The following is a 25,261-nucleotide window of genomic DNA, read 5'->3' on the forward strand; positions in this document are numbered from 1 at the left end:
AGGACGCTACCTCGGCCCGAGTCGGTGGATGGAGGGACCAGGCGGGGCCTGGCGGCTTTAGGGGCCGGGCCGGGACGCACGCCGGAGGAGGTTCGTCCTCTCTATTAGGGAAGGAAGGACTCCGCAGGCCAGCTGTATGGAGCTCAGCTTCCCTGCCCGGGAACCGCTGGGTTTTCTTACCCCTGACCCCGGCGCGGCGTGGGGGGGGGGGGGGGGGGGGGGGTACGGCCGTGGCGTTTCCGGGAACCCGGGCGCACGCGCACACGAAGGCGCAGGCGCAGTCGCACGCCAGGAGGCGGGGGCTACAGCACCGCTAGAGCTCCGCGGGTCGCCCGAGGACTTGGGTTGGTCAGGACTCGAAGCGGGCGTGGCAGCTCGACGTCTCCGTGTGCCGCTGGGCTCTTGCCTTAACCCACGTTTGTCTGGCGCGCTGATTTTGGTTTCCTCGTGCGGTGTGCCCGGCGCCGCCGCCGCGAGGTGAGCCGGAAGGCCGACGGGGAGACGGAAAGCGGTGAACCCGGGGTCCCGGTCCCGGGATCGGGGAGCGCTGGAGCTCTCCGTATGTTTTCACTGTTCGGGGTGAAGAGAACAGCTCAGCTCGCAGACCCCCACCAGGCCTGGCGTTACGCTGCGACGGCCGTCACCCCCGTCACCTGGCCATCCCTCAGCGGGTGTAGCCCCTTCAACCGCGGTCGAGTCGCGCTGGGGGTGCGCGGGAGCCTGCGGCCGGGAGTTCGTACCGCCGGGGCCGAGACCCGGCCTCCCGTGCGAGGCCGTGCCTGTGGGAGCGAGGCCCGTGGCGTTCGTCGCGCTGTCACCCGGCGTCCGGGTGCGGGCGGAGCGCTGGGCACCGGAGGGGACGGGCCGCGGTTGGCCTCGGGACTCTGGGTAGATCGGCGAGCCTTCCCCCGCGGGGGTGGGGTCGCCGTGGCGCCAGGACTTCTTCCTCGTTTCCGTCCGGTGTTTATGAGTCCAAGAGTTTAAAAGCAGTCGTGTGGTTACGCTGCATACATATGCCCGCCCCTAAGGAATATTCCTGTTGTGTCACTTATGTGTTGAGACATAGGTAAGGCAGAGAGCAGGAGGCTGCCAAAGTAATAGTAAAGGCCCCCTGCCCAGGCACGTCTTTGGAATAACCTTCCTTAAATCCTCTTGTTTTATAAACGTACAGGATGCGTCAAAAGCTAACCGCAACGGTATCATTGAATGTTCTGCAACTTTATTTTTTTCCCTTAATGTATCTTGAACACGGTGCATACCTTCCTCTTATTAATGGCTGCATAATACTCCACTCCATTGTCTGTATCATGCTGATGTGCTTAATGGATTTCATTTTTTATGCTTCCAAAGAAGTACCATGTAGAAACTGCAGTGGTCATTTTTTAGCAGGAAAATACCATTTTTTTAAAATTTAAATTCACGTTAATTAACATATAGTGTACTGGTTTCAGGAGAATTTAATGATTAATAATTTAATGATACAGTAACACCCAGCAAGTTCCCTCCTTAATGCTTATCACCCATTTAGCTCATCCCGCTGTCCACCTCCCCTCCACCAACCCTCAGTTTGTTCTCTGTCTTTAAGAATCTCTTATGGTTTGCTTCCCTCTCTGTTATTATCCTGTGTTTTTCCCTCCCTCCCCCGATGTTCACTGCTTTGTTTCTTTTTATTAAAATTTTTTTTTAATGTTTATTTATTTTTGAGAGACATAGAGAGACAGAATGCAAGTAGGGGAGGGGCAGAGAGAGAGGGAGACACAGACTCCGAAGCAGGTTCCAGTGTCTGAGCTGTCAGTACATAGCTTGATGCGGGGATCGAACCCATGAGCCAGGAGATCATGACCTGAGCTGAAGTTAGACTCTTAACTGAGCCGCCCAGGTGTCCCCATCTGCTTTCTTAAATTCCACATATGTTGGGGCACCTAACTGGCTCAGTTGGTTAAGCATCACACTTCACCTTAGGTCATGATCTCAGGGTTCTTGAGTTTGAGCCTTGGGTCGGGTCTGTGCTGACAGCTCAGAGCCTGGACTCTGCTTGGGATTCCGTGTCTCCCTCTCTCTCTCTGCTCCTCTCCCCCTTTCTCAAAAATAAATAAACAAATTCCACATATGGAAATCATTGTTGCAATTGGCAAGACTTCATTCTTTAAAAAAAATTTTTTTTTAACATTTATTTTTGAGAGAGCGAGAGAGACAGAGACAGAGTGTGAGCAGGGGAGAGGCGGAGAATAATGGAGACACAGAATCCAGCTCCAGACTCTGAGCTGTCAGCACAGCCTGATGTGGGGCTAGAACCCACAGACAGTGAGATCATGACCTGAGCTGAGGTCGGATGCTTAACCAGCTGAGCCACCCAGGTGCCCCAAGATTTCATTCTTTTTGAGTGCTGAGTAATATTCCAATAGTCAGTGTAGATTTCCCGATCATTTCTTTATTTTGTCTGCCTTCTTGGTGGTCATTTCCTCTGTAATTTGTTGCAAACTCCCATTTACTTCTATTGATTTCACGATCCTAGTTCTAAGAACAAATTATTTACTTCACATTGAAAGAGCATTTAAAGAAAAACAAAACTGCTTAGAGAGAGGGAGCATGTGTGTGCGAGTGGGGAAGGAGTAGAGAGAGAGGAGCAGAGAGTCCCAAGGAGGCTCTTGGCTGTCAGCGCAGCGGGGCTCATGAATTGTGAGATTATGACGTAAGCTGAAATCAAGGGTCAGACTCAACCAAGTGAGCCGCCCAGGCATCCCAGAATGTTTTCTTTTTTCCTCTAAGACCTAGCTTATAGAAGCTTTATGGCCATTGTGTTTTCCATGTATGTTAGGTTGGTGCTTAGTAAACGTTGATTTGAATTGAGATACATAAGTCACCAAAGCACACAGTGGTGAAATAGTTGAGGATTTTGATGATTAATCAGCATTTAGTAGGACCTTAACATAAAACTGTTTCAGAGGGAGCAGTATAATGGGCAGTCCCTTACTGCATAAGGAATGATGATTTAGCTTACAGTATAAACGGTTTGTGTACATAAACAGAGAAATGGTTTAGCAAATAATATAAGCTCGTGTATTCAAATCCTTGTAGGTGCAAAGAACAGTGCTTATCATACAACTGGAAGGAAAGGCAAAGAAGAAGCTTTTATATTAGATTGGGCACCTGAACAGAAACTGCAGTTTTGATATGAAGATGGGAAGAGGAAGAACAAGCCGGATCAGAAGACGGAAACTCTTCAGAAGTTCTGTATCAAGAGGAGGTACAGTTTTGATCTTTTCGTGCCAGTGATGAAGAAAAGGAATCTTTTGTTGATTGGTATTGACAGACACATGTAGCTTTTCTCAGAGGCCCACGGGCAATGTTCAAAGAGAATATTAATACTCTTTTTAGGAATACCATTATGTTCTTTTAAACTCTTGTGGGAATGTCAGTGTATTTCTCATTGCTTCACCTGTGTCTTCTCTGGGAATGACTCCAGGTTTCTGTTTCCAGTCCTGACCTTTCTCTTGACCTAGAGCTACCTGTAGAATATCAGCGTTTGGATGTAAATTCATCATTTCAGATTCAGCATAACTGAGTCTGAGCAAGACATTGTATGTGGAACTGCTTGGCCAACAAATGCAGTTGTTACTTTTGATAAAAATTAATAAGACTTTTCCTACTTGATCCCAAGCCTGTCAGCACCATCTCAGGCAATCTTTTCCAATTTCTTTCTTTGCTCTCTCTCTAGCTAGTGTCCTACTAAATCTTGTCTAGTTTTTGTTCGGTAGCTTCCCCCTCTCCCTTCTACTACCGAAAGATTTCAGCTTGTTCTTTGCTGGGTTATCTACACCCTTGTTTTTCTTCCCTGCTTATTTTTCCATTTGTTACTCTCAGTCTGACTTTCCTAAGGGACTATTCTCATGTTGCCTTTTTGGTTTAAAAGCTTCCAGGGATCCTCGTTCCGTTTTGCATGATAGATGAACTCCTCCTGCCTAACATTACCTTCCTTACGAGGGGCTTCACCCTGCTATTGCATGTACCAGAAGTATGTTCTCCACTTGCCGCTCCCTGGACACACCCCACATACTTCTGCCTCTGTCGTTCCTCTGAATCCTTCTTCAGTCTAGAACAGCTGTTTTCCTTCTCCTTGCTTATTCAGCTTTTCTCCAGCCTTTAAGACTGAGCTGAGGTCTTATTTTTTTGGCAATGCCATTTTCACTTTTTACTAATGTCACCCTTTGCTAAGATGCTTATTGGGTGTTATTCTTAAAGGCCTACTTACTGGTTTTTTAGTTGTTTCTCATGGAGGTCTTATGTCCCAACTAAGCTGTCAACTTTTGAGGTTGAAGAACATGTTGAACATTCCCCACTGTTTCTAACATAGTGCTCTGTATATAGTAGTTGCTCATTAAATGCTCACTGATTAAATGCTCTTACTGTAAAATCTATTCTCTAGTTTATGGTAACATATTTTGGAAGCCTTATATTTTGGATGGGGTTTTTAGAAAAGTTTTATTGAGGTATAATTGACATATAGTGAATGCCACATATCAAGATAATGAACATATCCATCCATCTCAAGAAGTTTCCTCGTTTCCCGTTGTAATCCTTTCCTTTTGCCCCTCTTTAACAACAGCCCCATCCAGGCCACCACTGATCTGCTTTCTGTCGCTATTGATTTATTTGCATTTTATATTTTCATATAACCATATAGTATGTCATATAATAATATATAGTGTTTGGCTTCTTTTACTTAGCATAGTTATTTTGAGATAATTGTGTTTATCAATATTTATTGTTTTTTATTGCTGAATACATTCCATCATTTGTTTGTCTTCTTGATGTACATTTGGATTGTTTTCATTTTTTTTTTTCTTGCCTGTTAAAAATAAAGCTGTTAATGAACATTTGTGTACAGTCTTTGCTTTTGCATGGACACATGATTTCTCTTCTCTTGGGTCAATACCTAGGAGTAGAAAGACTGGATCATATGATATATGTTCAGCTTTTAAAGAAAAAGAAACTGTCAAGCAGTTTTTCAGTGTGGTTGTATAATTTCCACCAGCAGTTAGTGAGAGTTCCAGTTGCTCCACATTTTTGCCGACACTTCTTATTGTCTTTTTGGTTATAGCCATCCTAACGGGTAGAAGTGCTGTCATATTGTGGTTTGATGTGTATTTTCCTAATGACTGGTGAGCTTATTTGCTATTTACATAGGCATTCTTTGGTAAACTGTTTAGATCTTTTGCCCATGTTTTTATTAGGTTGTTTTCTTTTTCATCTTCTTTTTTTATTTTGTTTTCTGGTTATGGTAAGAAAGGCATTCTCTTCCATTACATCTTCTATCTGGCTCTTATTTGTACTTGTGATGGCTGTTGATTTCTACACCTTGATTTTTTACGACACCGTGTTGGTAAATTCTCTTCTATCTATCTTTTTTTTTTTTTTTTTTTTTTTTTTTAAATTTTCCTTCAACTTTTATTCATTTTTGGGACAGAGAGAGACAGAGCATGAACGGGGGAGGGGCAGAGAGAGAGGGAGACACAGAATCGGAAACAGGTTCCAGGCTCTGAGCCATCAGCCCAGAGCCCGACGCGGGGCTCGAACTCCCGGACCGCGAGATCGTGACCTGGCTGAAGTCGGACGTTTAACCGACTGCGCCACCCAGGCGCCCCTCTTCTATCTATCTTTTTGCACTATTATTCTTTTATTGTTTTTTGAGCTGAAAATGATAATTTTTATTTATTTATAACTTATTTAATTTTTAAAATTCCAGTACAACTAATGTAGAGTATTATACTAGTTTCACGTGTACAATACAGTGATTGCACAATTCTGTACATTACTCAGTGTTCATCATAAGTGCACTCTTAATCCCCATCAACTATTTCCCCTCCCCCCGCCCACCTCCCCTCTATAACCATCGTTTGTTCTCTATATTTAAGAGTCTGTTTTTTTATCTCTTTTTTTTCTTTGTTTATTTCTTAAATTCCATGTATGAGTGGAATCATATGGTATTTGTCTTTCTTTGAATGACTTATTTCACTTAGCATTATACTCTCTAGATCCATCCATTTTGTTGTAAACAGCAAGATTTCATTCTTTTTTTTTTTTTTTTTTTTTTGGTCGAGTAGTATTGCAGGGGTGTGTGTGTGTGTGTGTGTGTGTGTGTGTGTGTACCACCTCTTCTTTATCCATTCATCTTGTCAGTGGCCACTCAAGCTGCTTTCATAATTTGGCTATTGTAAATAAGGCTGCAGTAAACACAGGGGTGCACATATCTTTTGGAATTAGTGTTTTTGTATTCTTTGGGTAAATACCCAGTAGTGGAATTACTGAGTCATATGGTAATCCTATTTTTAAAAAATTTTTGAGGAAGCTTCTTACTGTCTTTGTCAGTGGCTGCACCAGTTAACATTCCTACCAACAGTGCATAAGTGTTCCTTTTTCTCCACATACTCACTCATACTTGTTTTGTTTATTGTGCTTTTGATTGTAGCCATTCTAAAATCACAGGTGTGAGGTAATATCTCATTGTGGTATTGATTTTCATTTCCCTGATGATGAGTGATGTTGAGCATCTTCTCATGTGTATGTTGGCCATCTGGATGTCTTCTTTGGAAAAATGTCTTGTTTTCTTTTTCTTGACTACTGAGAGTTCTTAGATATTCAGGATACAAGTCTTTGATCAGATAGCTGTTGTGCAAATGTTTTCAATTATTCTGTGGCATTTCTTTACATGCTTTTAACAGTGTCTTTCTTTTGAAGAACAGAAATTTAAAATTTTAATAAAGTCCTCTTTATCAATTTGTTGTTTTAGGGATCTTCCTTTTGGCGGTGTACCTAAGAAATTTATGTAACCCTGGGTTGCAAAGATTTTCTAGTATGTTTTCTAGTAGTAGTTTTGTAGTTTCAGGCTTTATATTTAAGTCTGTGATTAATTTTGAGTTGATTTTTATAGATGGTGCAACATAGGAATAAGTGCATCCTTTTTTGCTTATGTAGATCCAGTTCTTTCAGCAACATTTATTGAGAAAACTGTCCTTTTCCACTGAATTGCTTTTGCACCTTCGTAAAAAATCATCTCTTCATATATTTGTGAGTCTGTTTTTGGATTTTCTTTTCTGTTCCATTGATTTCTTTATTAGTCTTGATGACAGTATTACATAATCTTGGTTACTATAGCTTATAATAAGTTTTGAAATCAGTATTTCAAAGTGGTTTTGACTATTGTAGGTCCTTTGCATTTTCATATGGCTTTTAGAATCATTTTGTCAATTTATACAAAATGTCTGCTTGAATTTTGATTGGGTCATATTGAATCTATAGATCACTTTGGGGAGAATTTGACATTTTAACAATATTGAGTCTTCTAGTCCATAAACAAGGTATATTTCTCCATTTATTCATGTTACTGACTTGAGATCTTTTAAAAAATTATTTTTAATTGTGATAAAATACACATAACTTAAAATTTACCATTGTAACCATTTTTAAGTATACTCCAGGAATGTTAAGTACATTCATATTGTTGTGTGATGAATCTCCAGAACTCTTTTCATCTTGTAGAACTGAGAGTCTATACCCATTAAGTAGTAACTCCTCATTCTTCACTCTTCCCTAACCCCTAGCAACAACCATTCTGCTTTCTGTTTCAATGATTTTTCATCAGGTGTGGAGGTTTTTTGTTAGATAGTCTTCATCAGATTCAGGAAATTTTATCCTTGCCTTGTTGGCATTATTTACAGGAAAGAATGTTAGATTTTATCAAATGTTTTTCCTGAATCTTTGAGGTGACCATGGTTTTTCTTTTCTAGTTCACGTTATTTAGTCATATTTTAAAATTTATTCTCTTTTATAATAGGACTGTGTGAGACCATTACTTCTTAAATTTTTTTTTTCAACGTTTATTTATTTTTGGGACAGAGAGAGACAGAGCATGAACGGGGGAGGGGCAGAGAGAGAGGGAGACACAGAATCGGAAACAGGCTCCAGGCTCTGAGCCATCAGCCCAGAGCCTGACGCGGGGCTCGAACTCACGGACCGCGAGATCGTGACCTGGCTGAAGTCAGACGCCCAACCGACTGCGCCACCCAGGTGCCCTGACCATTACTTCTTAAATGGAGATCTGATTACATATTGATCTTATTCTCCATTTTTTCTTTTCTCTCTTGATTAGTGAATGAGAGCTACAAGCCTGAATTTATAGAGCTTAAGAAGTGGCTGAAAGATAGAAAGTTTGAAGATACAAACTTAATACCTGCTTGTTTTCCAGGTAAGGCCTGTTATTCAAGTCTCATGACTTTTTTCACATGAGAGACGTGTGGGCCCAGGTGATAGGAAAACACGTGTAGTTCTTAAAGGTGGTCTGTATTCTGTCTGGGAGCACATCTTCTGTTGTGTGTCAGGCTTCCTACTTTGTAGCTGTCATATTTATTTATCCTTCGCCTTCTTTTAAAAATAAGTTGAAGTGGCTTATGGGGAGAAGTTCCCAAGTGGTGAAATAATATCAAAAATTATAAAAGGAAAATGAGCATAGAAAAATAAGGTGAAGGCAGGGATAAGAAAATACATAAAAGCCCTGATTCTAAAATCTTATTGTACACCTGGGAGGTGAGCCACAAATTTGACTTGTCTTTCCAGTGGCCAGACACTTTATATGATCAACACCTGAGTCTTTGTGTTCTGTAAAGAAAATTAAATCGTTTACATGGCAGAAGTGCAGGTATTCCTGGAAGAGACCTGAAGGAAATGTCTTTGCTGGGTCTTCATAGGGAAGACATTTATTTATTTATTTATTTTTTTAAAGGATTGTCACTAATCCTTCTTTATTTTTTTTTTTTAATTTTTTTTTTCAACGTTTATTTATTTTTGGGACAGAGAGAGACAGAGCATGAACGGGGGAGGGGCAGAGAGAGAGGGAGACACAGAATGGGAAACAGGTTCCAGGCTCTGAGCCATCAGCCCAGAGCCCGACGCGGGGCTCGAACTCACGGACCGCGAGATCGTGAGATCGTGACCTGGCTGAAGTCGGACGCTTAACCGACTGCGCCACCCAGGCGCCCCTTTAGGGAAGACATTTATGTAATGTACCTGGTGTCCTTATCATCATGCTTATGGTGGTTTCATGGGATTTTTCAAGCCATGCAGGCTGATGGGATTATTCCATAGCTCAGGTGAGTCAAAACAGTTTTCTAAGAGAAGGAGGTTCCAAACAACCAGTGGAGGTGCTCATTCTCTGGTGGTGCGGCTCGAGGAGAGGAGTCCTTAGGAAGGCCTCAGCTGGCTTGTGGCTGTGCTCCCCAAGTGTTAGAGGAGGAGCCTTCTGTGTGGCCGTAGCTTTAACAGTCACCTAAGCAGAGGCCAAGTAACATAATTTTCTGAAGTTCAGGAGCTTGATGTGGAGTTTGGATTAGCATTTTCTTCTGGAACATTCTCTCATAGAAGTTGGCAGCTTGCTCTGGGTGTGTGCCTGCGTACCACCAATTCCATCCAGAAGTGGGCTTGAGGTATCCATGGAGAGGACCAAGATGCTTTTCGGAAGGATTCTGGGTCTGGTGTAGCATAGAGACTGCTGTGCTGTCAGGGCAGGTACAGCACACTTACCTTACAGAAAATTAAATCGTATGCCTCTTGAGTGCTCCTTTTGGCCACTGAGATGATTAAGTAGCCATTACATAATTTAACTTTGAGCAGATTAACTTCCTTATACATCACCAAGATAAATAATTGACCACGTGTGGGCCTGGTTGAATGAGGTGACGTGTGTAGTTATTCCCTGTGCGTCAGTTACACATGGTGACTTTGGGCTAAAATACTTGCCATTATCTGTTAGGACTACTCCTATTTAAGACGGTAAACCTTTTTTGTCAGGCTCTAATGGAATGTTGAACTTTCTGTTTTTGTGTGTCAAGCACAAAAAATAGTAAAAGCCATGCTCTTAGATTTGACTGGATGGAGTTCTTCACAAGATGATCAAGAGGACATAGTGTCAGGCATGGACTTGTGCCTTTGGCCTGTCTATGCCTCAGATGTCTCTTTGGCTTAAGAAGGATAGGATTAAAATTAGCAGGCAGGGATTGGCATATGCTTAAATGGGATGCCTGAAAATAAGTAATCTAACTATAATTTAGAGCGGTAAAGAGTTACCGTTTTTAGTGGGAACAACTGTCTCTGGGCCCACCTCCAGATTCGTGGTCACAGAGAAGCTAAAGCAAAACGGTTTGGTAATGATCAGAGCCCACTACTTACATTTCTAGGGGCAAAGAACCTTCTGTCTTAGTCAGTTTGGGCTGCTGTAGCAAATTACCATAGACTGGGTAGCTTAAACAACAATTTCGTTCTCACAGTTTTGGGGCTGGGAAGTCCAAGATCATGGCATGGGCAGATTGAGTGTCTGGTGAGGACTGATTCCGGGTTTACAAATTGCCATCTTCGTGCTGGGCCCTCACGTGTTGGAGAGCAGGGAGCTAGACAAGCTTTCTGGTCTCTTCCTACTGCTGCCGTAGGCACCAAGTCCCATTCATGAGGACTCCATCCTTATGACCTAATCACTTATCGAAGGCCACACTTCCTAACGTCCTCACATTGTGGGTTGGGATTTCAACATATCTTCTCTAAATGCTTTATATATTTTTAGCTCTTAATCTGATGGGAGGGAACATTTGTGGGAGTCTGTCCAAGTGTACAAAATTCTGGGGACTTAATCTTGGTTTGTGGAGGGGCAAGGCAAGACTCCTCAGTTGCAAGCAAGATTCAGTCTTTAGACTCTCACCTGATTTGAGTACTGACCCTACTATTTCCTTTTGCCACCAAAAGCACTGGCCAATCTGGGTCTCCCAGTTAGATTTATGATTGCAGAAGTTTTAAGGTGCTGGGAAGTCTGTAATAAGCTTTTCTTTTATAAGATCCTAATGGCCACCTCCTACCTTGCCTTAGTAAGTGCAGGTTTCTGTGATTTGTTTTCTGTTATTGAATACTATGTTGTAGAAATACAGGCGAAGTATCTCCCAGATTTATTTCATATGCCAGGTTCTGTTCGTATATATATTTGAAGAGAAATTTCCACTTAGATTAGTATGCGGGTCTTTTAAAGGATGACCTTGTAGAAAAAAAATCCTCCCATTAGTAATTGGTTCCAGGAAGGGTTCTGGCCCACAGGGGTGATTAACTCTGCTGTGGGACATACAGAAGATATTTAAATAAGTTCTTAAAACCAAATACTGAACAGACAGTATGCTTCTGGGTGGGGAGATGAGTTATGACTCGTCAAATCAGACTTGGCAGACCCCTGATCCAGGACTTGAGGAAGAAGATCCATCCATGAAGTAGGAGCTCCTAGTAGTCCTGCAGGGATTGACCTTTGCTGAATTATAGTCCCTCCGAGTGGAGAGAAAAAGATGAGGAAGTATGAATTTGAAAAGATGAACGTTCTGGACCTCATAATAATTATAGGTCACAGTGTACCTAGGCCTGCCAGAAAAGCTGCTGTCTGACTGTTACGGGAAGGCAGCCTTTGGCTTGGAAGGGTTAATTTCTGGGTGTTGGTGGTGTTGACAGTGCAGCTGGTGAGATTACTTGCTGTGACTGCTCTGGCCAAGGCCTTGGTTCGCAGGGAGGAGCTGGTCCTGGATTGTGCCTGCTGAGCTCACCTGGTCGAGGAGAGTCTAATGGCTTTCGTGGTCGGGGAGGGGAGGGTGTCGTCTGCAGTCTTTGTGGGACCTGAGTGGGTTTTACTGGCCAGCCAGTCAAAGAGGTCTCAAGATCATCGCTGGAAAGCTGGTGCTGGTAGTAGGTAAAAGTGGTTGAGGGTCCAGCCTCTCAGCTTGGGTGGGCATCAAGAGCGGGCCCCCAGCACGGCTGGTAGGTTCCCGGAGAGAGGGTCCAGTTCAGAGGGTCCTGTAAGAGACACCTCAGCAGATGTGTGTAAAGTCAATTATCTTTAGGTCTTGACTTTTTGCTCTTCAAGGATTACAAATGCAAAAGGAGGTCAGGACATTTCCCAGAACAGCTCCTTGATCCTCTCTCTCCCCTGGGAGCCAAAGGATGAGAGGTGCCCAGCTTCAGTTTTATGTAATTTTGAAGTTCAATTGCATTTTTTTTTTATTCAAAATGATATCCCTGAGATCTTGAAGATATCATAGGATTTACCCTTTTTTTTCTTTTTGTGTCTTAGGTACAGGAAGAGGGCTGATGAGCAAAACATCCTTGCAGGTGAGAATTTCTCTTTTCCTTGACGCCTAGTATAGATTTTGCTGCTTTGTTTTTGTGGTTTAGATCAAGTGAATTAAAGGCATTTCAGACACACAGCCATTTTTTACCTAATCATAGGTTTGAATATAATTGTGTCAGGATTAAGTTTGCTGCATATAAGAGACAAACCCAAAGTAACAGTGCTTAAACAAAGTAGAAATTTATTTTGCTCTCAAGTAAGCAAGCCTGGATAGGCAGACCTGGGCACGTGTGGTGGCCCCAGGCCGTTAGAGGCCCAGGCTCCTTCCAGCTCTCTGTGCACATCCTAGAGGAAGCCCTGCACCCTCAGGTCCACGGTCTAGCTCTTGGAGCTTGATCAGCAGCATGGAGCCAGGGGGTGAGGAAGGGCAGGCTTCCTTCTTTTAAGGAAATTCCAGCCCCATTGCATCCACAGTGACTGGGTGCACAGCCCCGGCTGGCTTCGAGGGATGAGAGACGTGTCCTTTCCCTGGCACCTCCAGATACGATTGCATTAATGGCAGGAGGGGAGAAGGCACATTAGGTTGGCAGCCAGCCATCTCTGCCACAGCAAATTGTATAAAGCAGGTCATATTTTAAATGTGCCAGGGGAGGAAGCCATGCTTATCTGAGAGGTTGTGTGTGGTATATGAGTGCCGCCTGAGGAAGCAGAGGGCAGAGCCTCGGAGCTGGTCCCAGGGTGCAGGGTGGCCTTCAGCTCAAGGCCCCCAACCCCTAGCCCCCCAGCTTGTTTCCTCACCTGGAAAACAAGGTAGATGACATAGGTGATCCCCCAGGTCCATTTTAGTTCTTTCTGTTCTATTTAAAGGACATCCAATGCATGATTTTCTGTAAGGCTAGAAGTTAATTCCTTAATTTATTTTTAAGGAATTATTAATTTATTTATTTATTATTCCTTATAAAATCCAGCTGTGTACACATGTTTGGCCTAAAGAGTGGTACCATTTAATGTATAACTCTATTATGGTACTTTCATTTTTTTTAACTTTAAAGTTTTACATTGTGGTAAAATATATATGACAAAATTTACCATTTTAGCCATTTTTAAGTGTACGGTTCAATAATATTAAGTACAGTCACATTGTTGTACAATATTTTTATTTATTTTTTTGAGAGACAGAACAAGTGGGGGAGGGGCAGAGAGAGAGGGAGAGAGAGAATCCTAAGCAGGTTTCACGCCCAGGATGGAACCCTACTTGGGACTTGATCTCACAACCCTGGGACCATGACCTGAGCCAAAGTCAAGAGTCGGATGCTTAACTGACTGAGCCACTTAGGCAGCTCACAGTATTTGTATTTTTTGAGAGAACATATAATTGACTGTGCTCTATTTCCGGAGGAGAAATACGCCTCACGTATAAAGCAGTAAATATAGGTCATCTTTGTTTAGATTCTGAAATGATAATTGGCAGTTGCTTCACATCTGCTTTCAAATATGGCTTTCCGTTCAACTTTTTGAATATTAGGGATGTATTTTACACATAGTGAAATGCACAGATTTTAAGGGTCTAGTTCGTTAAGTGTTGATGATGATGAGATTTATTCCAGTCAAGATACAGAACATTTTATTAAGTGGCTTTTTGAAATTGTGGGCTGTTGGACTAGGAGGGGACTCTAGGGACCGTCCAACTTGATCTTAATTTACATATATTGAAACTAGAAATTGAACCCAGAAGATTTTTGGCTGAGACTTTTAACCAACTTAGATGCCAGTTATAATGAAAGCCAGGATCTTAATTAACATCAGCCTTCTTAATGCTTTATTTCTTCCTGGTGTCTGTTACTTGACATCTTAATTTTTCTTTCTGTGTTCCTGTCTCAGTGGGCAGAAATGAAAATTACACTTTTGCGGGTAGTAAAATGCGATCCTTGTGCGGGTGGGCTGCCTCTTCTTTATCTAGTTGGCACAGGTGGTATGGAGAGTAGGCCGTTGCTGGGAGCAGTCACTGGATGCACACATTTCGCCAGATGGAATGGTTTCTGTCGTTTCCCACAGCTAGCACTGTTCCCTGGTGTAAGAAAGTGAAGAACGATGCGATGTGAGTTGTCAAAGTGTTTCCATAGGCGCTGGTGAAAGGCTGACTGCTAGTGGATGTCAGTCAAATGAGTCACCTTTGATTGTTGTTGGGGTTGCGGTTCCTGCCATCGGAGCAGTCTCGCCTGCATCCGCTGACCCAGGGACGTGGGAGCCAGACCGTGGGTTCTGGTGTCCGTGGTTGGGTTTTGCTGGGTTCTTAGGAGGCGATCACGGACTCAAGGACTTCACAGAACTTGTACTCACAGGTCCTTCTCAAAGCGTGGGTGTTCTAAACTTTACTTTCTTTTTGGTAAGGAGGGACAGGTGATTATTTCGTTGCCTGAGAGTTGCCTGCTCACCACGGACACAGTGATTAGAAGCTACTTAGGGGCGTACATCGCTAAGTAAGTGACCGCACACATGATTGTCTGCTCAAGTGCTTATCCTCTCAAGTCCACAGCATCAGCAAATATGTCAACTAAGGCCTAGTTCGTTAGGCCCACCCCTTCGTACACCTCATACATGTTTGTTCTCTGAAGTTTGTTCTTGATTCGTTTTAAACTGCATTTTTAAGGTTTTTAATAGGCTGCCTTGGATGTGGGTTTGAATCCTGATCTGTTACTTACAGAAAATGAAGATAAAATGGAAGAATAGATGTAAATCATTCTGAGTACCTTGACTCCTCGTAGCCTGTTCTCCTCCATCGTAGTAGGTCTTGACAAATGTTACTCTTATTTTTACCCTTACTGTACATGGTTGAATTCTCTTTCAACTATGAAGAGCTGTTGACATTATGAGTTAGTTTTGTTTAGCAGAGAAGAGAGAAGGCCAAAAAAGGAGCTGAGAACTGTTTTCTGGCTTTTGTTATAGGGGGCCTTTGTTTTGGGGGACTTTTATGAGGACAGAGTGAGCAAGATCCTTAGCAGAAGGGGTTTCTAAATTACGAGGGTTGAAAGATTATGTTGCTTCTTAATCCAGGGTAAATTCTGGACTTTTAATCTCCTCCACATGTTTTTCTGAAGGCAAATGTATCTTTATTGACCTGAGTAGAAGCAAGGATACTCTTTGTATTAACATTTTCTGTATCATTCTGAAATTTTGAGTAGGATAATTGGCAGTGTAGAATCTGGACTGTGAGATTAATGAAAACTTTTCTAAATACATTCATGCAACATGAGATCTTTTTATTGGTAACAAATAAAAATACTGCAAGGTATAATTGGTAATAGAGTGGGTAAATTTAGGAATTAAAACGTTAGCAAATATATAATGAGTTTCTTGAATTTCTCTCTGGGTTAGTATCATGCAGTAGAGCTTTGCAGTGATAGAAATGGGTGTTTCGCTCTGCCTGATCTAGTATGGTGGCCATTACCCACATATGGCTATTGAGTGCTTGATATGTGGCTTACATGATTGAGGAATTGAATTTTAAATGCTACGTTTAATTAAAAAAACTAAAACTGAAATAGCTATAAGTACTCAGTGGTTACTGTATTGGATGGGGCAGGTCTAGATTCTTTCCACCCATTTTTCCCTACCGTGTTTGATACGCTTAGCCAAGTGAATTAAGTGAAACAGAGCAAAAGCTTTAAAACTGGAGAACCAAGTTGGAAGCAGAGAAGCTGTTTACAAAAAGGAATCCCTAAAAACAAAGCTGGAACTTTGGGTTAGTGAGTCAGTTGTCGCTTATCAGTGTGACTTCTTTGGGGCACTTACATCACGGTGCAATCTGGAGAGGAAAGTTTGAGGAGGCAAGAGACCCCCTGTCGGGTGCGTCAAATAAACTCCGAGTGTAGTCACAGTTTGGCTACAGTTCCTCTGGGAGCAGAAAACACCACTGGGATATCTGTGTCTCTAGCTCCTTCCATATTTTGAATAAAAATAATTCTTTTAATCTGCCTTTTAATAATTTAAATTATGTTTGGCTTCTCATTTTAACAGATGGCGGCCTCCTCCATCTCCTCTGCTGGCTCTGTGTACCTTTCTGGTTTCAGAAAAGCATGCTGGGGATCAGTCTGTCTGGAAACCTTACCTAGAGATTTTACCAAAGGCCTACACCTGCCCTGTTTGCTTGGAGCCAGAAGTGGTGAATCTTTTTCCCAAACCCTTGAGAGCAAAGGCCGAAGAGCAGAGAGCCCGTGTGCGAGAGTTCTTTTCTTCCTCCAGAGGCTTTTTCTCTTCCCTGCAGCCTCTGTTTTCTGAGGCCGTCGGGAGCATCTTTAGCTACCGTGCCCTCCTGTGGGCCTGGTGTACGGTCAACACCAGGGCCGTGTATGTGAAGCCCAGGCGGAGGCGCTGCTTTTCCGCGGAGCCAGACACCTGTGCGCTCGCCCCGTACCTGGATCTGCTGAACCACAGCCCCCGTGTGCAGGTGAGCAGTTGACGAGGGCGCACGTTCTGATCGGACAGGAGGGACTCTGACGTGTAGAACCTGTGACTTTGAAACCATAGAGAGAGGTGTTGTTGGCATTAGGTAAACCTGCCTGCCACCAGCTAATTTTCTGTCCTTTCTCCCAGCCCCGTTTTCCCTGCGTGGCGTCCCTTTTTTTTTTTTGCTGTGTTTTCACCCACAGCGCTCAGTGCTGTGTCCCCTGGATGACCTTAACCAGCAGCCCCCCACACTCACCTTTGGTGCAGCATCCTCCTTCTCCTGCCAGCGTGGGGGCTGAGGTCCAGATTGCTGCCCTGTTCCCTCTCACATGTGGTGGCATTGCTGTCAGCATTGACCTTTGCCACGATCACTGACTGACTTACGACTCCCTCCGTGAGCTGTGTGAGGACGGGGACTATGCCTTGTTCTGCCCTGTAACCACAGTGCTCGTTGTGGGGCCGGGCACCTAGTGGGCATTCGATAAACCTTTACTGAATGGATGGATATCTGTGGGGAAATGGAGTTGGGGAAATATTAAAGAAACCCTCTTTGGGAGGTAGTCCTAGATCTCGTCCCCAGCCCTTTTCCCCTGTGGCACATAACGGAGATGATGATGTTTGTAGGCTTGCTGGGGTTAAGTGCCTGGCTTCGAGGGCAGAGGCAGCCACGTGTCAGCTTACCTGTAACCTGCTCAGGGTACACTTGAGATGCACTGGCTGGGCCCTTGCCCATGCTGTTCTCTTCATACTCTACCCCATATGGAGAAGATCGATGGCATCTGATTAGCCCACATGCCAGTGAGAGGAGAGCGCAGAGAGGCCTGTACTATGCTTTCTTAGGCCGAGGCAGTCTCCTTGCCTGTCTGCTTGTTCTTTTGTAGAAATATGCGTTTAATATTGTAGAAATATTAAGCAAAGGAGGTGGAGGTTAGATGGGTGTGTCTGTGATTGATGTCAGTGAAATAATGTTGGCGGTATGCAGTGTAATAGGATGCTGGACACAGGGACTGAGTCCTCATTGGCGTGACTTTATTTGTATTGGGCTGTTAGTGCATTTGTGCTCTAAACCAGTGATTTCACAGCCAAGTGTAGGAGCATCACAAACTACGGCCTGTGGGCATATGGCCCCAGGGCTCTGGCAAAGCCTGAAATATTTGCCCTCTGGCCCTCTATGGAAAAAAGATGGCGGGTCCTTGGTCTAAAGAGTTGCAGCTGACTTTTGGCCCATGACTTGAGACCATAGCCCTCATCTGTTGTGCGGCAAGCTGGCAATTTCAGTCTGTTGCTGGTCCTTGCCCTCACTGGGATTTACTGCTTAGTATGGAGGCCTCTGTGCCTGTACCCACTCCTTATTGTGGAGAGCAGGTAGGTCATCTTTTCCTTTCTCATCTATTAACTAACAGGATTGTCACAAAATCCACGTGATTGTGTCAATCGATATCCTGCTGCTCAAAGGCTGTGTATTGTAAAACCTGAAATTCATGTGCTGCCTTGATGTCTTTGGGTCTCACAGGGCCCCCCAGAGGCTAGGCTGATTTCCCCGGCTCTCGCTGGATATGCACCCCACCCCCCGCGGTGGCCCCATCAGCTAGACTAGAGCACCCCACCTGGCCTCAACCTAACGGGTTTCACCTTCCCGCCAGTCCTTGAAACTATTCAAGCAAGCAATCACATCTTCCCATGAGAGCCAGGGGGTCACCTCCCATTACTCCAAATCCTGCTCCCCATGGCCCCTGCTGGTCACACTGCTCCTGAGTATAGCCCCCGGTTAGCCCTGTGTGGCTGGTGTGTCCTTATTGCTGTATATGTGACTGGTAAACAGCTGTCAGTCTTACCTGTCCATTGTCAGGTGTCATGTGTGCAGCCATCCCGAGAATCCTCGGACAGGACCCCCTCTCTTACAGAGGGGTGACGTGGAGGCAAACAAGAGGCCCCGGTGCAGGTGTGGCTTTTTCCACGGGTGGTTAAATTCAGTGATGAGTGTTTGAAAGCTGCATCTGCCGTAAATTAATACAATAACTTAATATTTTTAGTTGTATGCTTGGCTTTAAAAAAACATGAACAATTTTCCTTTCTAGGTAGAAGCAGCATTTAATGAGGAAACTCGCTGTTATGAAATTAGAACAGCTTCAAGCTGTAGGAAACATGAAGAGGTGTTCATCTGCTATGGCCCTCATGATAATCAGCGACTGCTCCTGGAGTATGGATTTGTTTCCATCCATAATCCTCACGCTTGTGTTTATGTCTCAGAAGGTTGGAATCAACTTTGTTCTTACTAAGATGATAGAACTCTTTTTTCCTCCCCATCTTGGGATATAGTTTTTTTAAGTTTTAGTAAAAATGGCAAAACCTTAACATATATACCATTTATCTTCCCTTAGATAGGGCCAGTGAAACAACAAAGCCTTCATCGATATCGAGGATAGGAAGAACTGAGAAAAGTTGTGTTGGGTTAGGTCGGACAGTAGAACAGAAGAAAAGGAAAACCGCTGAGGAAATGAATATGATATTGAAAAGATGAGAAGAAATAGAAATGTTTGTACTGAGACATTGTCACTGTCACTAAATACAGGATAGATTGGAGAGCAAAACATAAAAATTTATTTAGGCACCTACTGTGTGAGGCACTGTGGTAATCACAGGAATAAGTCTTTTACACAGTCCTTATTTTGGGGTGTTTAATGTCATGATGAAATCTTGATTTCATTTCTGTTTTTTGCACCTACTAACTAGCCATCATTGGTATTACTATTTAAAAGGAATAATTGAGCTATTAAATTTATGCTGTGGAAATTCCAAATGTAATATTAATAACAGTACATAGAAAATTGATTTCTTCCCTTCTCTTGATGCAGCAGAGAAATAGTTTTCTAGGCTATGAAGAAATGTGGCCAGAGGTTTACTGAATGCTTAATTTGGGATAGTTTTAAAACAAGTTCTGATGGAAATGGAAACTTTTGTTCAAGGTGAAACAACTCCATCCTGTAGGCAGAATAATAATATTATTTCTCAAAATAGAACTAAAAAAGCAAAAACTGGGCCTTGCTGGGTCTCTTAGAAAACTAGCTTTGAGATTAACCTCCTGTTATCAGAATAGCTTTAATATTGATGACCATGAAATATTAATTTGTCAGTTTTGAACAAAGTTTACATTTTAGTTATTTTTACATTAAAAAATAAAAGCATACAAATATGAAGGGAAAATTAAAAAAAGGTTTTAATGTTTATTTTTGAGAGAGAGAGAGAGAGCGAGCAAGCTGGGGAGGGGCAGAGAGAGAGGGAGACACAGAATCCAAAGCAGGCTCCAGGCTCCGAGCTGTCAGTACAGAGCCCAATGCAGGGCTTGAACTCACAGACCACGAGATCATGACCTGTGCTGAAGTCTGACGCTTAACTGACTGAGCCACCCAGACACCCCAAAAGAGAAATTTTAAAAACAGAAAAATCAGGCATTACCCTGATTACCCTGTTACCCCCCAAAACTTTAATTTTTGCATGTTATTGCTTATGATCACAATCAGAAATATCCAATTTTGAATTCTGGCTCTTGAAACCTTTATGTTCCAAACAATTCCTCATGTTTGTACAGCTCCTACGTTTCTGGTCAGTGTAGCTTCCCAGCATCCTGCCACTGTCCTAACGACCTGGTTTTGTGGGTTCATTGGCTTAGTGGGAACATGCGTTGAGACTGTGGATGTTTGGTCCCTTGCCCTGGAATTCTTGTAGCTTTTCAGGGGCCAAATAAAGATTCATTGACTTGGGCTCCACTGGAGCTTTTCGATGTGAATTAGGGAAAACTGTTCACACACGTCTTGATTGTTGAGAAGGTAGAATAACTTTAGAAGGCGCGCATGTCTGTCGAATGACACCCTAAATTTCATTCTGATCTTTTTATTTTATATAGATATACTTGTTAAATATCTTCCATCAGCAGATAAACAGATGAACAAGAAGATTTCCATTTTAAAGGATCATGACTTTATAGAGTGAGTGTTTCTTAAAATTATTCCTTCAGGAAACTTTGATGAGAAAATGGAGGGTAGGGTTTCTGTAGGTCTGAGATACCTCCTGACTTGTTCCAGTTGACAGGTAGGTATTTGCTGAGCATTTACTATGTGTACTAAATCGTGTTTGATGCGGGCACATGAGAGTGTAAGATGCTTTTCAAGAAGATTATTTGGGAATATAAGATACAAAGTTGAAGTATTAAATGATCGAACCAAAAGAAAGCCCTGTTTATATCGGTTGGGAGACTGACGTGCCTTCAGCACGTGGTCAGGTGGGATGGCATCAGGCTGCCGCAGGCCTCGCTGGCCCTCAGTCACCCTGCGGCGTGCTGCAGGCATTCAGGGAGCAGGGCTGGCGGGGGCGGCTAGGTGATTCCACGCCAAGTGGGATACACAGGGTTCGAGGCTCTCCTTTCAGATTTTCTCCTGTAAATGAAACCAAGTTTGAAATGATCTGGTAGCAGTGTGAGAGCAGTCTGGCTGTGGTGGTTGCCATTTGTCTGATGCCCGGGGTGATGCACATTCTTCACCTTTCATCTCTGGGGCCTGTGGCATGTGACCTCTTGCTCTGGCCAGGCTCAGCTCCTTATCACAATCTGTTGGAAGGTTGTTTTTTACCTTTTTTTTTTTTTTAAAGAAAGAGTTTTGTGGGTTTTTTTTGTTTGTTTTGTTTTGTTTTGACTCTGGCTTTCTTCTTACGTATTTGAGGACTTAGTTTTCTCTTTTACTATTGTGACCAAGATGCCATACAAAGTGTTACATAATGTTCAGCCCCTTCAGAAAATGTTTGGCTCTTCAGCCATTGCCACGGTGTCATGAGGTACTGAAATGACAGGTGTGTCACTGTTTGTTCTTATGCTTTAGAAATTTGACATTTGGATGGGATGGACCATCTTGGAGGTTACTCACAGCGCTTAAGTTGTTATGTCTGGAAGCTGAAGAATTGTAAGTTTCACGTGTGTCAGTCATGAGCAGTACTTAAACCTGGACATAACCCAGGGGCTTCTTTTAGCTTAAGTTCAAACAGTCAGCCTGGGAGGAGGAAGATATGCCATTGTGTACTCAGTGGCTTATTCTTTTTTTTTTTCAACTTTTATTTATTTTTGGGACAGAGAGAGACAGAGCATGAACGGGGGAGGGGCAGAGAGAGAGGGAGACACAGAATCGGAAACAGGCTCCAGGCTCTGAGCCATCAGCCCAGAGCCTGACGCGGGGCTCAAACTCACAGACTGCGAGATCGTGACCTGGCTGAAGTCAGACGCTTAACCGACTGTGCCACCCAGGTGCCCCGGGGTGGCTTATTCTTTATGGAACTTGCCCGCGTGGTGAGTGTTTCACTTCTAAGTTTTTGCCATTTCTGGAATTCTGGTTTTAGAGTCATAATCAGAGTATGTGGCCCTGAGAACTTTTTATTCTCAGGTATTTTTCCCTGGTGACCTGCAGTGTTTAGAGGAAATATTTTTAAAAAATGCATCGTCACTGTTCAGGGGGAAGCCTCTGAGTACGGAGTTTTCCCCTGGGGACAAATCGCTTCTTGGGGAGCTATATCCTCCCTGGGGGCAGATCCAGACCCCTACTAAACGAGAGGCCTTTCCATGGGGGAGGCGGGTAGAGGAGCCCCCGGTGTAGACACACGTCCTGGTTCAGCTCCTTAACATTACCTTCAGGCTGCCAGTCCCTCCCCCAGCATGGAAAGGACTGTCCGCTTATATGGCTGCGTGTTGCCTGGTCCAGGCAGCTCCTTCAGCCTGGGTCCACTACTTGGCAAAAGCTCAGGTGAGAGAAACCACTTGAAAAGAGGACTTGCTGAAGATGGTGACCCGGTCCTTGAGCAGTTGGGAGGACTAAATGAATTGATGCGTAGAGATAACCCTTAGCATTGTGCCTCCAAGTAGCTGGTACTCATTCAATGGCAGCTGTTAAGATATGGCTTACCTCTTTTTCTGCAGGGACTCAGGGAGAAAACTTACTTCCCGGTCTCAACAGCAGAAAGAGTTGTGTTCATTCTCAGCAGATGGGGTGTTTTTATTTTACAGTCATTGTGGATTCTGTGTCTGATACGTTTCTTTCTCTTTATTGCTTGCTAGAAAACTCAGAGGCAAGTCTGTGGTTCCTTCAAATGTGTAGCATTTGAAGGCATGCAGTGTATCCTGGTTGTATCTTCTCCTTCTTCCTTGATATTCCTTTGTCTTGTTTTCCTGTCCATTCATCTCACCTGTTTCATCTCCTGTGTGCTCATGTTAAGGGTCTTTAAGTCCTTCTTGGAAAAAGGTATAAGTCCTTAGGCACATACCTCAAATTAAATAAAACAACAGGCTGTTTCCCAAAGGTCACCCTTGGACCGCTTTTCTGCCCTTTGACTTACTCCTAATGGTCTGGAGTGGTGTGGCAGAAGAAGCCCAAGGCCGGGATTCTGCCGGCTCTGTGTTTGCATGCTGTTTCTACCTCTCCTGAGCTTTGTCACTTAGGGTGGGTTCTTTACTGTTCCCAATTCTCAGTTGCTTTGTGTCTAACGTGGGGATAATAATGCCTTCTTTGCTAGGTAATTGTGAAGATTCAATTAGATGATTGGTTTATATGAAACACTGTGCCTAGCATCTAGTGAAAATATGGAATAGCATATAGCATATCTTCCTTCCTTCCTTCCTTCCTTCCTTCCTTCCTTCCTTCCATTCATCCATTCATCCATCCATCCATCCATCCATCCATCCATCCATCCTTCCTACCTTCCTTGAAAACTTAGCTACTCCTGAGGTTTCAGTTGTAATCTCTAGAGCTCAAGACCTTTAAGACTATTCCCTGTGTGGGTTGCCAGCTGTTCTGAATTTCTAAGTGACTTGTGTATACTTCAACTCTGATGTGACACTTGTCACCTACTTTTCCCTTCCTAAGCCATTCCACTTCAGATTCTCTGCATCCAGAATCTCTTCCTCCACTCTCTTCCTCTCTGCTTAGTGCTGCTTTCTAGCATGTAGTTTTGGCTCTGCCACCTTCTGGTTCAGATCTCGCTGTGGCTCCCTCTTGCTTACCCTGAAGCACTTACGTTCCTCTGCCTGCAGAAAGTTGGCCCCACTTGCCCCCTCAACCCCTTTTCCTACATATATTTGGATTCTAAAATGGGAATGACCTGTGTGTACGGGAAGGCTTCATCGTAGATTCCTCCTTCCATCTTGAGAGCATTTTACTTTGTGAAACATGTTCTGTCCAGTTTACCATAGTTTAGGAAAGTCACTTGAAGAGAAGGAAACTTCTTCTACCTTTTTCCTTAGTCCTTAGTCCTTTTGGCTGGAACTCACCTTCCTGTTCTGTCATCTGCTCTGTTTCCGTGGCTGGTGGACATGACTCCACCTAACTACGTGCCAGACACAGGATTGCGATGACAACACAGTTCAGTGCCTGCCCTCAAAAGAGCGGCAGTTGCCTTGATTCTTATTCTCGCTTGTTCCTCCTTCTTGCTTCTATACCTTGTCTGCTTCAACACAGGAGCTGCATGTGGGGGGAGGTTAGGGAATCTGTGGGGGGAGTTAAGGGAGGTTAGTGAGTTTTATTATGCTTCTAGAAAAACAGGAGAAGAGTTTGTGTGTTGTGTTGAGGTGTAAAAGCCTTCTTTACTTTTTGAGAGCCTGCTGACATCATGTTACTGAACAATTTGGTTCTAGTACATGCTGGAAAAAAATACTTCTTGGAGAAATCATTTCAGATACAAATGAGAAGAGAAGTTTGGACATAGCCCAGAAAATATGCCATTATTTCATAGAGGAGACCAATGCAGTGCTTCAAAAGGTATGCTTCTAGAATATCGCATTCTTCTGCTAAAGAAGTGTTTTGATTAAGAAGTTACCTATTTTGTACTTGTTGTTACACCTTATTCGGGCATTGTTTGATGCTTAAATAGATGAACACTGGTGTAATTTCTGGGGTTTTTTTGACCGTTAGCATTGTGTTTATAGTGGATAAATTTTCAAGTACTCTTTTTTTAAAAAATATTTTTATTTAGCAAATGTTTTAATTAAATGAGAAATCAACTCATTTTAATGAAAACATTACTGGGATTGAAAAATAATTTTAATGAATCTTCAAGACCTTATGCTAGGTGAAATAAACTAGAATACCAAAAGACACATACTGTGTGATTCCACTTATATGAGTTATCTAGAGTGGGCAAATTCAGAGTCTACAGAAAGTAGAGTAGAGGTTACCAGGGGCTGGGGAGTTAGTGTTAATAGGGTACAGAATTTCCGTTAGAGACGATGGAAAACTTGTGGGGTGGGTGGTGGCGATGCTCACATAACATTGTGAGTGTACCTAGTACCGTTGAAGTATTCACTGAAAAGTGGTCAGAATGGTCACTTTTATGTTTATGTATATTTTACTGCAAGAAAAAAATAATTTTAAAATGCTTTCCAGGTTTCTCATATGAAAGATGAAGAAGTGGCTTCGGTAAACCAACTAACTTTGGTAGAAACATTGTGGACAGAAGAGCTAAAGATTCTGCAGGCCTCTGCTCTGATTCTAAACAGTTTGCAAACACCTTTTAGGTAACTTCACCTAATGCGTTTGATCACCTCCTGTGGTGGGTGTGACTTCGTAACCAGTTTTAAAGGTTTATTTTGTATAGAATCATTTACAGTCACCGAGTGGTTTCTATTAAACCATTGTATACTTC

The 25,261-nt window shown here is 43.2% G+C and overlaps 1 protein-coding gene across 1 annotated transcript; it reads left to right on the plus strand.

Annotated features, from left to right (window-relative positions):
* On the plus strand, positions 1 to 25,261 carry SETD4 (SET domain containing 4). The gene is made up of 11 exons (XM_043593644.1): positions 1 to 477; positions 3,079 to 3,247; positions 8,150 to 8,245; positions 12,146 to 12,183; positions 14,534 to 14,622; positions 16,160 to 16,589; positions 18,667 to 18,841; positions 20,493 to 20,574; positions 21,460 to 21,540; positions 24,255 to 24,378; positions 25,003 to 25,261. The coding sequence occupies exons 2-11, from the start codon at positions 3,175 to 3,177 to the stop codon at positions 25,135 to 25,137; spliced, it is 1,323 nt and encodes a 440-aa protein (XP_043449579.1). The 5' UTR covers positions 1 to 477; positions 3,079 to 3,174; the 3' UTR covers positions 25,138 to 25,261.

This window comes from Prionailurus bengalensis, chromosome C2 (assembly GCF_016509475.1).
Source record: "Prionailurus bengalensis isolate Pbe53 chromosome C2, Fcat_Pben_1.1_paternal_pri, whole genome shotgun sequence".
Classification (NCBI taxonomy): domain Eukaryota; kingdom Metazoa; phylum Chordata; class Mammalia; order Carnivora; family Felidae; genus Prionailurus; species Prionailurus bengalensis.